The sequence below is a fragment of the Hermetia illucens genome, chromosome 4 (genome assembly GCF_905115235.1).
Source record: "Hermetia illucens chromosome 4, iHerIll2.2.curated.20191125, whole genome shotgun sequence".
NCBI lineage: Eukaryota > Metazoa > Arthropoda > Insecta > Diptera > Stratiomyidae > Hermetia > Hermetia illucens.
Window position 1 is genome coordinate 24,357,908 of NC_051852.1, and position 17,478 is coordinate 24,375,385.

Genomic DNA, 17,478 nt, shown 5'->3' on the forward strand with positions numbered 1-17,478 from the left:
TTCCAATATCGCCAGTACTTCCGCTTGGATTACACTGGCGAAACCTCGGAGACCATACAACTTGGATACACTGTGTTTATTCGCGAAAACCCCCGCGCCGTCTCCACAGGCCATCTTTGATCCGTCGGTAAAGAATATTGAGTCATCGTTGGGAAGTCACAGCAAAGTTTCTCGTGAAGTTCAGCTTGCATGTGGCATAGTCCGTGGGGAATGCCCAGATTTCATATAGTCTGACGGCACTGCACGCTACAAAGAGGGAAGAGATGCAGGAGTACATTGAGAGCGCGGTTATTTGAATCCTATTAAGCTTCATCCTGTTATATTTTTTCCTCAAAGCCTGCCACGATACAATAGAGCCGTACGTTAGTATCGGACGCACTACAGCGGTGTACATCCAGAGAACCATCCCCGGCTGGAGACCCCATTTTTTTGCAAAGGTTCTCTTGCAGGCATAGAATGATACACAGGCCTTCTTAACCCTCAGTTCTATGTTCAATCACCAATTTAGTTTTGGATCCAGATACTTTATATTAGAGGAAAGAACCAATCTTTGTTCATTCAGCCGTGGTAGATGGAATTCAGGTATCCTTGTCTTGGTGGTGAGTAGTATCAGTTCCGTTTTGGTTGGGTTTATCCCGAATACCACAGGTACACCTTTCGCAACGCTCCTTCTATGATGTCGCTCATAATGGACAAAAACATTCCTGGCACTAATATCATCACAATCAGTCGTCGGCATACGCCACCACCTTCACTCTCCTGCTGCCCAATATTCGTAAAATTTCGTCCATTACTATTAACCAGAGCACCGGAGAGATGGCGCCACCCTGGGACGTGCCTCTGTTCACAGCTCTGGTCAAGTGGTTGCCTCCCAGATTCGACTGCATTATCCTGGTACTTAAAATAATAATAATCGTTGGCGCAACAATCCATGTTGGATCAGGGCCTTGAAGTGTGTTAGAGCACTTCATTCAAGACCGTAACGGTACACTACAGTACACTGTAGGAGGCAATGTGGTCAGCATTGCGCTCGCCGGAGATTATTACCTTGATTTGACTCAGGTACTCATTCACAGCTGAGTCGACTGGTATCCGACGTCAAATCACGATGCAAATTCCACTGCCACCAGTGAGATTTGAACCGCGACCTTCCGTACGACAGCCTTGCGCTCTAACCACTCAGCTATCCGGGTACTTAGCATGGCTATAATCCAATGCATAAGACACCCGTCCAATCCAATAATGGTCAAGGCTTCCTTGATGGCGTTGGTATTAACGTTGTTGGAAGTTCCCTCTATATCCAACAAAACAACTAAGGTATACTGTTTGTACTGCAGCGACCGCTCAACCGTGCCAATTTCCTTGTGAAGAGCGGTTTCAGTGGATTTTCCTCTGAGGTAGGCATGCTGGGACTTAGAGAAAGGCGTTCTCTCCATAATTGTCCTTAAGTGAATGTCCTGGACGCGCTCTCGGGTCTTCCACACGAAAGAGGTCAGGCTGATTGGTCGAAAGTCCTTCGCGGACTCATGACCGCGCCTGCTCGCTTTCGGCATGAAAACCACGCGTGCGCGTCTCCAGGACTGTGGTACGTATCCTAAAGAGACGCAGCTCCGGTGGATCTCATCAAGCCACGGTACAACTCTTTCCTGCTGCTTCTGAAGTATGACTGGCATTATGCCATCTGGGCCTGGAGATTTATATGCGGAGAAGCTGTTTATAGCCCAATCGATCTTATCCTCGGTAATTACCGATTTGATAGTTTCGCACAGCTGGGATGGCAACAAACATTCTAGCCGCAGCTCCAAGGTGTCACTAGAAGATTTCGTCCAGGAGCCTCCCGTCTTTTTAAGAAAGGATGGGCTCTTATGTTTCTTGGACAGAATCTTATTGAGCCTCGCGGATTCACTAGTGTTTTCGATGTTCTGACAATAGTCCAACCAAGACCGCCTCTTGGCGGTCCTGATGGGCGACTTGCACTTCTTCAGGCAGTCCTTCTATGGCTGCCAATATTTATGCCTGTAGCAGATGTTGAAGATTTCTCTGGTCAGCTTCCTGACAGTCCTGGCAGTGTCTTTTTGCTGTAATTAGTAGGGCACGAGACTTTAAAGGCGGTATTGAATGCCTTTTCCAGAGCCCTGACCTTTGACTCCAGTTCGTCTGTCGTGCCAATCCTACCAATTTGCGCAACGAAGAGTTTGTTCTGAATTACTTGACCAGACTTTCTCCAGTCGCTCCTCCTGGGGTCTCTGAAGAGTTTGGAGACCTCTGCGGCGCGATCCAGACTGAAAAGTATCCAACTGTGATCCGAGAAGGATCTCTGGTCAAACACTCTCCAGTTCTCCATCCTTAAAAATCTCATTGTCGATTATTAGGGTGATATCAAGGACCTCCTCCCAACTGTCACAGTTCTCCGAGCTGGGGAAATGGAAGGTTGGTGTATTGCCCCTGCTACACACCGATAGGTTTGGAGTAGTAATAAAATCAAAGAATGACTCGCCTCTCTCGTTGATTTCCGAGATGCCTCAAAGTGTATGCCTTTCATTGGCGTCGCAGCCTATCAACAGGTTGGCCTTCTTTGTTGCTATGGTGTTCATCAGATGTTGTAGTTCTTCTGGCGGAGCTGATCGGTCGTGAGCCATGTAAGCCGAGGAAATATACACGTTCTCTGCTCCCGCCTGCTCCAACTTGACCACGACTAGGTCGCTGGAGCTCAGGTCCGGACCCAGAAAAGCGTGCAGACTCTTCCTCGTGTCAATACATGCTCTAGGTATGTCCTGATCAGCGTTTCCTGTGCTGTTGAATAAATTTAAATATTTGCTTTTAAGCGCTTCGATGGTTCGGTTACCTCCGACCCAGGGCTCCTGTATTAGTGCGATGTCGATGTCTTCCTCTAGGAGGAAGACAAGCAGATTAGCCGAGGCGCACTTCGAGTGCTGCAGATTTATCCGCATTACCCTCAGCATGATCTGCTTGCGTGGGGGGTTCGTCAGTCCCCGTCGGACCGTCGATCGTCACCTCCTCCAACAGCTCGTTGGCGGCGTCGATTAGATCTAGGTCGTCGTCCGGTTTTGCAGATTGGAACACTTTTACCTTTGCGTTCCTGCCCCCGAACCGCACTTTATAGTCGACCTTCTTCTTCTTCTTCGTTTCTACCGAGTAGAAAAGGTTGGCTGTTTGTCTGGGGTTCCTCCTCTTTGATAACAACCCATTCGTTTATGGGAATTCTGAGGTTTTGAAGACGCAGGGATTGGACAAGCTTGTCCTTATCCATTCGGATCTTTGGCAACCAGATGCGAGCGACCTTCGTCGTATTTTTTTATTTGCCTCTGTTCCATTTGTAATATTTATAACAATCTTACTATCTGCTGCCAAATTTTTAATCAAGTTTCTAATTTATTTTATTTTCTTTTGCAGGCTGTGAAACAATTTATCGATCTTGTAAAAGAAATCGGATCATGTTCTGCTCGAAAAACGGTAACACAATCGACAGCGATAAAATTCTTATATGCTCGTAAATTTGATGTACCTCGAGCAGTAGCACTGTATGAACAACATGAACTCATACGACAAAAAGAAGGTTTATATAATTTCGATCCGAGTACAGAACCGTTAAGATCTGAATTGGAAACTGGCAAATTTACGATACTGGTAAGTATGGAATGTTTGTAATATTTACAAGATGGTCTTGATGAATATTACTATTTCTGTTTCATATTTTGAAACCTCTTCATAATAAACCGTCGATATTAATACGTGATCACAGATAGCTAGAGGATTCCCATGCTTCTCACATATTGGGATGGAAATTATGGTCTCAGCATTTCTCGTTCTCTGAATAAATATGAAATTTCAAACTCGAGTGACAATTCCTTTGTACATGAGAGGTTCATGAAAGTTCATTCAGTGTTGATCCCTTTTTTCTATGGCGTTAGAGCCCAATGTCGGCACTTGACCTCTTGAAGTTTTCGTCTCCACTCTTCTTGGTCCAATTTCGGAAGCTGAACATTGTGTAACTTGCGTTTTCTACTGTTCCCTGCTGACTGTTTCGTTGATTTCCTTATGGTCGTTTGCCTTTCACCTTGCCTTTAAATAGACGCCTGTCAATTCTCCTGACATCCATACTCTAATGTGGATGACGGCCTCTGATTCGTCATATAATATGTAGGTACAACTTACTGTTGTACCTCATTCATCATTTTTCCAGCTGTTACCACTTTCGGTCGTGCTGCTCCCAGAGCAGAGGTGAGGCGGCGTCTGAAGAGTTGCTTCTGCCCTGGACGAAACCGTTAGTCCTTTTTTAAGATTTTTTGTAAAACAAAACCTTATTGTTTCTTAAATGCTTGGGTGTTACAGCTTACAAAAACTGTTCTGCTCGAAACGTCTCACCATAGGGTCAAAGCTTTTACTGTGCAAGACGATGATCTCCGCGTTCGAGAGAAGAATTTTTGTCCCCCTATGTGAAGATGGACGATTCCATAACGACGAAATCTATGAGCGATACGACGACCACCGTTGGGTTGTGTATAAAATTCGGCTCAATAAGTTACGGTGGGCGGGTCATTTAATTCGTTTGGATGAGGATGATCCAACCTGAAAAGTCTATAAGGGCAATATCTATAATAGAAAAAGAAAACGAGGGGGATTCTGCCTGAGATGGAAAGATGGCGTAGGCCAGGACTCCAGGCAGCTTTGAGGGATATCGAATTAGTGGATCTCGGAGCAAAACCGGGGTGCCTGGAGTTCCTTATTAAGTCAGGCCTAGATCGAATACCGGTTGTTGCGCCGTTGATGATGATGAATAATAAAATAAAAAGACACATTTGGTTCGATTGTCGACCTGTTTGTCCATTGGCATCACGGCCCAGCAACAGATTAACTCGTTGTGATAAAAGAAGTTAAATGATATAATGCCTGCGGCGATGCAGTTTTTATATGTTATTTAAGCTGAGTAAAAATAGAAGTTCTCAACTCCCATCAATTCCTGTTTTACCATGGTCAAATTGCTGATACGCAGATCGGGACACAGAAAAGTATATAACCTCCCTTTTGGTAAAGATAGAGACTCTGGGCCTCATCCGATCGATATCTTTTCGGTTATAGAATATGTTCTACAGGACTGCTGTATTAAGGCGACAAGAGATGTTTTCTGTTCTGAGAAAAACTAGCAACTTAACCGTGGCGCACTTCAATTGCTGCAGATTGATCTCAGACTCTTGTTTTGGGACTCCACCCATTCGTTCATAGACATAACAGAGTTGTGAAGGTCAATGTAAACTTTCGGCAGCCAAACGACAAACAACAGGTCTCCTAGGGACCTCGTTATATGAAATCAGCTTAACTGTTCCAGGCAGCAGCAGCAACGTATGAGTTGAGAAGAGGGAAACTGATTCCTATATACGGTTACGTGATATCCACGGACCAGCTGGGAGGAGTCAAAACATGGGAAAGGTTTCCCTTGGTCCGAAGAACTGTCAAGGATGTACTCGATAATCATCTTAGACAGCTTAGCGAACAAATTTTTCAACAGTTCTGACGACTGTCCATCAGCGGTATCTATAGGTAACACGTGGTCACCACTGAACGGTTTCTGTAGCCTTGTAAACTTTATTCCTTTTGCTTGCGTGATCAATCTCCTTCTGAGGTCGAATACACTTTGCTGCTCTAGGGCGTGTCTTCTGGTGACTTTCTAGACGCTTCTTATTGTACTCATAATACTGATAATCCCCTGGTATGTAGCTTCATTTTTTTCGTCCCGGTCATTGACCGTGTCAGCCTTTATTTTTGGCTGTCCTGCCCAAAATATTGGTGGCCTTTTAGAATTAGATCTTGAGGTCTCCAGCATATTTTTGTTTTTCGAGGTTTCTGATCAAGACAATTTCCTTTCCTGTGTGAGTTTCACGGAGAGGTTTACTTTAGCTAGTATTTGCTACGCCCATTTTAATTACAGTGGCTTCCCGGGGCAGAAGTGCTATTGCCGGTGTCCGGTCTGAGTATTATCGGTGCCATCAGCACTACATCGGGCGCATCTCTAAATGCATTACTCCATTTGCAGCCCCTGGATATATTAGGTTGGGGAAAAAGTAATGTCGTATTTTGTCAATAGATGGTGACACTTAAATATATCTTGTGTTGTACTTATCGCATCGCGTCATACTATACGGAGACTTGAAGCCGAAAATTTGGGCTGCAGGTGTCTCTTTGTCAGTTTTATGATCGTATGTTTCAGTCTCAAGTTATAGCGCGCCAAAGATGGAGACCACCAAGGAAGAAATTCGTCATATTTTACACTTTTACTACCTGAGAGGTAAAAATACAACGAAGGCGGCCAAAAAAATTTGTGAAGTTTATAGGTCCGATACTGTAACGATTCGCACAGCACAGCGTTAGTTCGATCTATTTCGTTCTGGTGTAGCGGATGTCGAAGATGCACTCCGTACTGGTAGGCCAATCGTCGTAGAAACCGATAAAATCATCAAAGTAGATCGGCATGGGAGCATTCGCTCGATTGACCAGGAACTGGGATTGGATTCCAAAAAAAGCTGGATATTTGGGTGTCACACGAGTTGACAGAAAAAAATCTCTTGGACCGAATCAACACCTGCGATGCACTGCTGAAACGGAACGAATTCGACCCATTTTTGAAGCGGATGGTGACTGGTGATGAAAAATGACGCGGCGATCCGGCCCAAACCATCGCTAAGCCGGGATTGACGACCAGAAAGGTTTTGCTGTGTGTTTGGTGAGATTGGAAGGGAGTCATCCACTATGAGCTGGCCTCTCGGTCCTCTACTGTGAGCAACTCGACCGTTTGAAGCAGGCGATTGACCAGAAGCGACCAGGATTGGTCAATAGGAATCGTGTTTTGTTCCACTAGTATAGTCCGGACCTGGCACCAAGTGATAACTATCTCTTCCGGTCCATGCAAAACGCACTTGGTGCTACTAAGTTCGCCTCAAAAGAGGTTGTCTGAGCTTTTTGCAAATGGGGAGGGGGGTTTTATAAGAGGGGATAGTGGGGTTGCCTTCTAAATGCCAACAAGTTTGCGAACAAAACGGGCATATTTGACTTAAATCGGATAATTCTAAGTATGTTAAATAAAGCGTTAAAATTCGATCACAAATACGACATTACTTTTTCCCCAACCCAATAGTTATTCAGAGCACTGCTTTTCGATTAAATCTATGGGGAAACAACGGACGTGGGGGGCACAGAACATTGGAAGAGTTACTGGCAGAACTGAATCGAGTTCTTAATGCCTTTTGATTCTCGGGTCCCCATACATCTGTTTGGTAAAAGACATGAAGTTACCCTAAAACGTAGAGAGAACTGGGAAGTTCCAGAGGAATGCATGGCAGGATATACGGAAGTTTTCTACACCGATGTCTCAAAAACATAACAGGATTCATGAGGAGGAATCATCCTCTCGAATAAGAAGAAAAAGTGGGCTTTTCCTTTGAGGCAATATGTAACGGTTTTTCAAGCTGAAGTATTATATATGCGATCCTAAGGGCGGCAAACTGGGCGATTGACGAGCGGTTGAAGGGCAGATGCATTGCAATCTGTAGCAATAGCCAGGTTGCACTGAGGGCGTTGAGTAGTGATCACTACTATCTGAGCTTCAAAATGGTATATAGGTTGGGAGGTCTGAATGCCAGGAAAATTGCTGATTTTTAGAGGAATCTTGGGAAAAACTTTAAACGCTTACATCTCCGTTAATATTGAGAATTTCGCCAAAAAAGAGCTTCATTCGTAATCACTACTATGGGGGGAGGGTCTGAGCTTCAAAATGGTATATACTCGTAAACTGGGGGGTCTGAGTGCCAGGATGGTGCTGATTTTTTGAGTAATCTTGAGAAAAACTTTAAACACTTATATCTCCGTTTGTCCTTTGATTACCTCGAAAATCCTTCAGGGATGCAGAAACCTTTCGAACTCGTATCTCTAGATACAATAAGATGGAACTACTCTGGGTACCTGGTGAATGTATTGTAGAAGGAAATGAAATCTCGGTTGAATCTCCCCCTTGCCGGCACCGGAATCAGCGATTGGTGTATCAGCACCATTGGCTAAAGCTGTCTAAACTGGGAACAATATCGCCATAACGGCAGGGGTGGCAGCGCCTGAATATTGCTAGACCCACCAAACTTTTCCTGCCAGAGTCTAACATGCATACCGCAAAGTTTATCCTGTTGAAGACTTGTAGCCATATTGACAGGTCATATTTCACTAGTTGGACATATGTTCAGAATTGGAATTGTAAAAGATACGTGTCCCTCCTGTAATGAGGAAACGGGATCCGCGGAACATTTTCTATGTGCATATGGACCCATCAGACATCAGATCTTTGGTGTTGATGTGCTCCAGTTGCATCGGGTCGTATCACTTCCACTAACGGAAATCCTATGATACATAAACGAATCCGGGATATTCCGTTAGACGGAAGATAGGCTTCCATGTTTTGCTGAGAGGCTATAGCTTCTCCCCCGCCACAAAGACACACATACGCCCCTTGGCCACATCGTTTTCGTCGTATGCTACTCCACTTTGGCTTAAGGTGTTTTTAAAGCCTTTCAAGGCGCAAGAATGGCAATCCTAGAGCTGCTACGTCAGTGTATCCATTTGCCTCTCGAAGATCACTAACATCCAAGTGGAATTTCTTCGGCTAGGCAAACCTACCCCTAGCGCGGTCCAACACACTCTGGGCGTATTGCAAACCTAACTTGAAGCATAGCTGACTGGATCGCCTGAAGAAACATATGTTATGGGAAACCCTTCAGGGGTAAAAGTGGAAAAGTGTATATATGTATGTCCCTTGAGCCTTCCAAACCCATAGAGATACATTTTGAAGATTTGATCGACACAATTTTTGCCTGATTTCGTTTAGAAATATACTGGAAATAGCATAGACGGTCTGCATCCCCACTTCACATACATGGCCTGTCAGCAAGGGGTGACATTTTGATCGCACTCTCATTGTATTAATATTCATTGAATCCTTCTTTTCCTAACTATCAGATTCGCACTTTATTTTCTCAATAATTCAAAAACTTCATGAATTTCAGCCTGGACGAGATGCTAGTGGTGCTGCAATCGCACTATTCACAGCCAATCTTCATTGCCCAATGACGGTTACGCACAAAACCACACTACAAGGCATCGTATATCAACTGGACGCCGCACTCCAAAATGAAGAAACACAAAAAGCTGGATTAGTTTTTATCTACGACATGAGTGGATCGAAATATTCAAATTTTGACTATGACTTATCGCAGAAGATTTTAACATTGCTAAAGGTAAGTGGCTTTAACTTGGCACTTTTTGGGTCGACTAAGGGCAAAAATATGTGAGTTAAATTACAAGTCATTGAACCTCGTTTATTGGCTTATTTAAATTGTATTCACGATAATTACTTATAAAAAGTTACGAAAGAATTCCACATAATGCAACGCACGCGAAAAGTCCGGAAGCTTAACTTTGAACCTCTTTTGCGAGTCGCTATTAATGAAAATTTCCGCAAAACTAAATAGGGCAAGGCAGCAGATATGAACACGCTACATTCAAATCACATTAAACATAAATTTTTAATCATTTTATTCTGTGTATCTAATTTATGAAGTACACGCGGTCATGTTACGCCATAGACGTCCTCAAAACACTGATAAAGAACGTTGTACAGAATGAAGTGGTTCGCGGGGAAACCCCAGTAATGTGATTAATAAAAAGAGTCGAATGAAAGCGAGGAGAAATTATTCAATGAAATTTTACAGGCGTTTAGTGATAAGTGGGAATGCTGTGATGTTGTGTTGCTACAAGGTCGACGGTACATGTTGGAGGCTATTTGCTGTAAGACAGGTATGTGTGTACATGCACACTTGACTAGGTCAGTTACAGAATCTGCTGGGGGAACAATTGACTTTCATATCTTTCAAGCTTTGATTTCATTTGAATGGTGAATGAAAAACTTACATTCAACGATCTTTTGTCCTAGAAGAGATACAGCCCACATTTCGAAGACGTTTCTGTGAGAAGACCTTGAAATTAATATGAATAAATCCAATTACATACGATGGGAAGATGGTTCTGCTTATATTGGAACCCTTAAACCTTTGTTTTTTAAACCAAGCTTATGTAATTTGCACTTTGCAACCTTAAGAAAACTCGGACCAGTTAGTATCTTATCATCTACGGGAACCCCTCTATGGCAAGCTTACTCCGATATCTTTTCTTCCCAGGTAACCTGTGAATCACGACTGCTCTTTAAAGAAACCGCTTTCAACTCCAACTTGTCCTAATTGAGAAAGTCAATATTAGTAATACATATTTCGGTGACGATTTTCTACTCGAATCCATTGGTCATAAGCTCCAATTTTGCATATGAGTCATAAACGACGAGGTTCACAAGCTTACATAATGCTTTTCATAATTATGAACTGCAGAAGAAATGATCTCAGACGTTCTGCTATGCGTGATAATTTTTTGCTTCTTAATCTTTAGTTTTTGCTGCATTTATTGTGAGAAAAAATGCATTTCGCATAAGAATTGATAAATAAAAATATCCTGAAGGGTAGGTGATGTCATTATTCCAGTCACCAGATCCTCTGGCATGAATGACGTTCTCATTTAAATATGAAGTCTATAGTTGGGAATGGAGTCACTCGGCATGTAGGCTGCAATTACATGCTAAATTAATACCAGTTGAGCCCTTTTGATAAATTCTGAAAGCCGCTAAAAGTCATGGTTAGCAATTCTGATTCCAAAAATGCCAGCTCGGAATTTTCCTTGTTATGCTTACCACGAATTCTATGGAGAAAAATTAATTTTCATTCAAGCTAACTCGGTACATAAGCATGTCTTATATCCTCCGCACGAATAAATAATGGTCAGATACGTTGTAGCTCACAGTCATTACCCCCATAACCGTCAGGTTTGTAATGAATGAATACGTATGATGAAAACACATTGAAACTCGCAGATACTATCCCGGCGTTCAGTATCTTTAGTATATTCTTACCATTTAAAGAGGCTATAAATTGTTGCTGTATTTCATTAAATGTTTCATTATTGCTGTTTGTTAGTTTTAACACCCACCTACACTCGAGCTATTAAAAAGCCTACGAGATATTTACTTTGTGAAATATTAATTCACCTCACTTAGATTCAACTTGGAAACGACTCAATGGCTCCGATTTATCTTGGTTGCATTCAACTTTAAAAGGAGTTTTCATTGGGGAAATTGATGTAATGTTGTTTTTTCTCTTTGAGGTTTAAAAAGTATTTATATCAGGTCCTAAAATGGTTATTTCAACAATCATCGCTACAGTAAGCAAAATTCACGAGAATCGCAATTTCCTTTCGTTTTCGGATTCGAAAAAGGTAGTAGTTTTATAACGAAGAGAATGACTAACCAGATATTGAGGTAAATTTTACGTCCTCCTTGCAATTCAGAAATAAACGTTTTTTAATGAATGCAATTAGGACATATAAGGTCGATTTCATCAGCTTTATGTTCGTAATATACCTTGGTCTGCCAAATATCGATAATGTTGCACAGGATGTAGATTTCCTTCGGTATATCTTATTCATTATTGACTTCTATTTACTCTTTATGTCTATGAAAACCGTTTAATTCATCACGTTCGACTGAGTCAACAATTGGGCACGTGAAGGCTACCTTTGATGACGGCCGTCCCAATAGTTGGATGTGGGCAGCGTCTTCTTTTCATTGTCTACCCCTTTCAGAAATAAAGGATTCGTCTAAAACTGCGAGGCCTTCATTAAAGATCCAACATTGGTACTGTACATGATGCTTTCTTCTACGAATTATAAATATAAATATAGAATACTTCATTTTTAATCTTTTCATTTTTATTCATTTGCTTTTTGCAGTAGTGACATCAGCCGGACGGAAGAATCTAATAAGGCATTGGTCTCCCTCGCGATAAAAATGAACGAATCCTAAGATTGTAACTGTTTCTCTCGAATTTATTTAATTTTAGCGAAAGTATTTAATATGAAGATGAATGTATAAAGGATTTATGAACTATTGTCGATTGCTCTGGTCCTCATTGTAGCTCATGGACGATTTTTTAAATTTTTCTTGAAAATAAACTTAATCCTTAAATTTCTAATTAACGCTAATAATTCCTGACATTCATAAGAGATGTATGCATGCCTGGCTCTAAAAAAGTTGTTTTTAAGGATGACTGTACGCCTTGTCAACCTTTCAAAAAGGGTGAATTATATCGACATGGGATCGATGAATAAAATAATGTTGAAATGGATGATAATGATAGCTTTCAGCGGTCGGTGCCTCGCTCGATGATTCGCTTGGCGCCAGGATGGAAAGCAGTCATTCGAATCTCCTTGCAACCCAGTAAATGATTCGAAAATCAAGGACTGAGATTGAGAACTTTGGTCTGTTGTTAGCATAGCGGGTGTCCTGAATCGCAAAGGCAATGAACAACGCCTCTCGATAATAGAGACAAAGATGTTGCATTCGACCAGTGGCATAAAACTATTGGCTATTGTCACATCCAAATTATGGTGCACGGATGGTGGAAGAATTGCAAGAAGCGACTTCAGTTCACGTAATTCGCGCTAACGAATAGATCAGATCTTCAGAACCAGTCCGTGGCATTCACGAAAAAAAACAGATCACCCGCCTTGCAGCTAGAAATCTCTTCCAGGAATGGTTTATCTTGTGTTTGTAGCCAGGCTCTAGCTAGAGTTAGGTGATCGCAAAAGAAGTGCCCGCTCCAAAAGGGTGAAATATAACGACCTGCATATGTACCCACTGGTTGATCTCGAAGATCCTCTTTTTGCGAATTTTTGGAATATAAAGTCGTATTTCCTATGTCAATGCGTCACTGTATATTATGGTTTTGCTATCGTAAACTCGAAATTTTTTTAGGACTGTTGACGTCTCAGAGCGAAGTAGCTGTTTGAAGTTCGTTATCGTTCGCGTGCGCTAATAATAGTTTTCCCGAAGTCATCGCACCAGGTAGCTTAACATCTCTGACCGACGCTTCTGCTATTGTGTTTTCGTCCCCAACAATGTAGACAATATTCCACAAAAATTAGCCAATATAATGCAATTACAGTTGTCTCGGACTCGGTTCATTGCCTTTCTGGAGAGTTTCTCCAACCAAGAATCGGAACTAATCTTCTACTGTTGATGTGTTTCTCGCAATCTAAAATCGTTTGAACTCGCCTAGGAAGAAACTATTCGGCTGATGGAGTGTGTGTGTGGTGGAAGAGAAATTACAGCTTCTGACCACTCAGACCGTGTTGGCCCATTGTACTCGCCACCCCCATCTAACGGAATATTCCGAATTCGTTAACCTATCGCAGGATCTCCGGTAGTGGATGTGAAGCTACAAATCAAACTGGAGAACATCGGCACCAAAGATCTAATTCATTCGAAATGCTCCTTGGATTCCGCTTCCTTATTACATGAGGGACACGTATCATCTTGAATAATTCCTATTCTGAACATATGCCCAGCTAGTGAATTATGGCCTGTCAGGATGCCCACAGTTCTGCTTTTCGACAGGATAAACTTTGCGGTATGCATGTTCGGTTCTAGCAGGAAAAGTTTGGTGTGTCGAGCAGCATTTAGGCTCTGCCATCTGTCTTTGTGGGAAGTTTCTTCCCAGTTTTTGAAAACAGACTTAGCCAATGCTACTGATACTCCAATTGATGGTTCCGGTCCCGGTATAGGGGATATCGACCCCACTTTCGCTAAAGCATCCGAGATTTCATTTCCCTCTAGGCCGCAGTGATCAGATACCTAGAGTAGTTCCACCGTATTGAATCTAGAGTTAGAGTTCAAACGGTTTCTGCATTCCTGAACGATTTCCGAGGTGATCAAAGGACTACTCAACGCCTTCACTGCAGATTGCGATGTGCCTGCCGTTCAACCGCTCGTCAATCGCCCAGTTTGCCGCCTTTAGGATCGCATAAACTTCGGCTTGAAAAACCTTTGCCTATTGTCCCAAACGAAAAGCCTACTTCTCGCTTTTATTGGAGGGGTTGACTCCGGCTCCAAAACCCAGTTTTGTTTTCGAGCCATCAGTGCAGGAGACTTCCGTATATCCCACCACGCATTCCTCTGAGACTTCCCAGTTCTCTCTACGCTTTAGGGTAACTCCATATCTTCTACCAAATAGATGTATGGAGACACGAGCATCGGAAGGCATTGTAAGAACTGGATTCATCGAATTAGTCTATGGGTTGCTCTCATTGCAGTGCTTTGAATAAATATGTCCAGGGGCTGCAGATTGAGTAACATACTCCACAAAAGTGGCGACAGCACACCTCCTTGGGGTAGCCTTCCGCTGCCTCTGCTGTTAGGTAGCGATCGACACCCACCTAAACGTACAGCAATTTCTGCGTTAGCATAGTATGGATCCATTTAATTAAAACATCATCAATACCATGCCCTCTGACGGCATCACAAAGTTTTTGAATGGCATGGATGACGCATGGAGTACTGAATGCACATTTCTCCCAATTAATTGTTTGGCCGTATTCGTTCGAAAATTATCGGCAGATACTTACGATGTTCCTCCTTTAATTTTTATGTTATTAGTATACCTCGACATAAGCGTAACAGAAATTTAATCCAGCATGATAGATACTACTCGGAAATGTTTACGTTGCGTTACATAGGCCGAATGGTATCGAGCTGCCCTACGGTGCGACTGGAATCTGATGGTATGATTTTGTTAGATCGATCGCTGAAAATATTTGGCATCGACACACTTTATTAACAAAGTCACTCAAATGAAAGATGTCAAGAACGGTGATGGCACTTAGGGTCTCCATTGGACAGTATTCCTCCGCACGAAGTGCAATGGGCTTGGTCATGGGCTGCTTGAGAGATCGCATATGTTCTGCTGACGCATGTAGTCGAACTGGGTCGTCACTTCACGTAATTTCTCACATGTTAACGGTCTTACTGTTTCGACAATTGGTTCGTTGATACGTCAATTACAAAGAACACCAGTTGTGGAACGCCACTTCATCCAGGTTGCATTAATGCGTGAAGCAACTTCATAACGCATTTCTCCATTTGCTGATAGCGTTGACCCGAGGTATTTAAATCGCTCAATTCTGAGCAGATTATTGCCGCTGACAGTGGTTGTGCCTGTTTCATGGGGACCGGTCGTCCAAAATTCAGTTTTGTTTAGATTCAATCTGAGACCGTGTTACATCAGGGGATCATTCCATTTTTGGACAAGTCGCTCGAGATAATTTTTGCTATGTGATGCTAGGAAAACATCATCTGCATAAAGGAGTATATAGGGCGTTGGACGTTGGATGTCTTGTGTGACGGTGTCCATAACAAGAACAAAGAGGAGTGGTTAGAGGGCGCTTCCTTGATGAACACCAACAGAGACACGAAGCGGTTTTGATACACCCGCCATACTTCGAACTTTACTTTTCGGATCGTGGTAGAGCAATTGAACCCAGCGCACGAGTTCTTTTGGCACTAAGTATTGTCGTTAAGCATACCAGATGAGTTCGTGTGGTACACGGTCAAATGCTTTCTCTAGATCCAGAAATGCAATGTAAAGAGGGCGATGCTTCTCACGGTATTTCTCCATGAGTAACCGCGCAGCGTGTATTGCGTCAGTAGTTCCACAATTTTTGACAAAACCGGCTTGATTCATGATTATTTCAAGAGATTTCGCGAATCCGGTTGTCAAGAATGCGTTTAAAATTCTTCATGGTATGGGAAAATAATCGGATTGGACGGTAATTTGTACATTCTGTTGGACCACCTTCCTTTTTCCATATTGGAACAGTGGTACTTTCTTGCCAGGCAGATGGTGTTCTACCTTCCTGAATAACCCGATTAAAGAATTCACTGAGCCACAGTGTTGGGTCCCAGCTCTTCGCTTTCCAGAGCTCAGATGCGAGGTCGTCAGGTCCTGTGGCTTTCCCCGAAATCATTCATTTTATTGCCTCCTCCACTTCAGTTGCGCTGACTGGTGGAACTGGTCCAAATGTCGGCAATGATTATGGAAGTACGAGATTACGGTTATTTCAACGGTTTTGCGAATACGGTTGTCGAGAATGCGTTCAAAAATCTTCATGGTATGGGAAAGTAACCGGATCGGACGGTAATTTGAACATTCTGCTGGACTACCTTTCTTTTCCCATATTGGAATAGTAGTACTTTCTTGCCAGTCGGATGGTGTTCTTCCTTCCTGAATAACCCGATTAAAGAATTCACTGAGCCACATTTTTGCGTTTCAGCTCTTCGCCTTCCAGAGCTCAGATGCGTTGTCGTCAGGTCCTGTTGCTTTCCCCGATTTTATTCGTTTTATTGCCTCATCGACTTCAGTTGCGCTGACAGTGAAGTCCTCGGTGTTTAACGTAGGTACCTGTCTTGAGACTTAATCCTACGGCCCTCTTCAGGCACGGATTGATTTTGTGACCACAATCAGAGCCCCGCTGAGACAAGCGTAACGGTACCAGTCTATACCAAGTGCATGGCTTAGCATTCATACTGGTGGATGCAAGAATTACCTAAATCTCTACCGAACTATGGAGTACGGCACCCGTGTTGATACGCAACACCACGTCGAGGGCCGAAGGTCTCTTCTCGCTCGAGCACAACCACAGCCCCCATGAAACTCCCACAAGGGGGCCAACCGCAACTAACCGAGCTGTACTCAGATACGACAGGAATTCTTGTGAAGTATAAGAGTCCAGGGGCTACCTTGGTTCCCATGGTACCAATATATCCCTGGTAAGGTTTCGTGACCGAAGCCACTTCAGATGAGTCCCCGTGCAGACTCGGATCTGATCGCTCTTGCTAGGCCTTGCAGCATTCGCCTACTGCATCACGGCCGGCAAACCAAAGTGAGTACAGCGTTTCCCGGTGCAACCAATATGGAGGTTCTCCTCAGCCACTTGGTTTTGGTTTGGCCGATAGGGTTGCCGCCCCATCTTCCTCAGAGCACCCGCTCTGCGTACAGATGGAACTGGTCCAAATGTCGGCAATGATTGTGGAAGTGGAGGATGAGCAAATTCTTTAGTTGAAATCTGCTCGAAATATTCTTGCCATCTATCCGTTGCGGCTCGACGGTTGGTAAGCAAAGTACCGTTCTTGTCATTAACGCAACAGAAGTATTCGATATCCTGTGTGCGTTCGTTATGGCTTTTAGCAAGTCGATACAGATCTCTCTCGCCATCCCGAGTGTCCAGTTTATCATAAAGATTTTTGTAATTGTCCGCTCGGATGACAGCGATTGCTCTCTTTGCTTCCCGGTTAGCATTCTTATAAATTTGCCAATTGGCGAGCGTTTTATCGTCGAGAAATTTGTGGTAGAGGCGTTTCTTTTCACGGTCCTTCATTTCAACATCATCATTCCAAAGCCAAGTATCTCGGTTGATATACCGCTTAGCCGGTATGGTGACCCCAAGGGTTGCAGAGACCGCTTTGTGGATCGTGTCTTTCATTTGGTA

At 43.2% G+C, this 17,478-nt stretch overlaps 1 protein-coding gene across 3 annotated transcripts in view; it reads left to right on the forward strand.

Moving 5' to 3' along the window:
- LOC119656146 (tyrosine-protein phosphatase non-receptor type 9) overlaps positions 1 to 17,478 on the forward strand; it is a 213,595-nt gene that overhangs the window by 114,208 nt on the left and 81,909 nt on the right. For all 3 annotated transcript variants that reach the window (XM_038062481.1, XM_038062479.1, XM_038062480.1), the window contains 2 exons: positions 3,415 to 3,648; positions 9,063 to 9,293. In XM_038062481.1, coding sequence (XP_037918409.1) covers positions 3,415 to 3,648; positions 9,063 to 9,293 — 465 coding nt within the window. The remainder of the gene's footprint in view (positions 1 to 3,414; positions 3,649 to 9,062; positions 9,294 to 17,478) is intronic.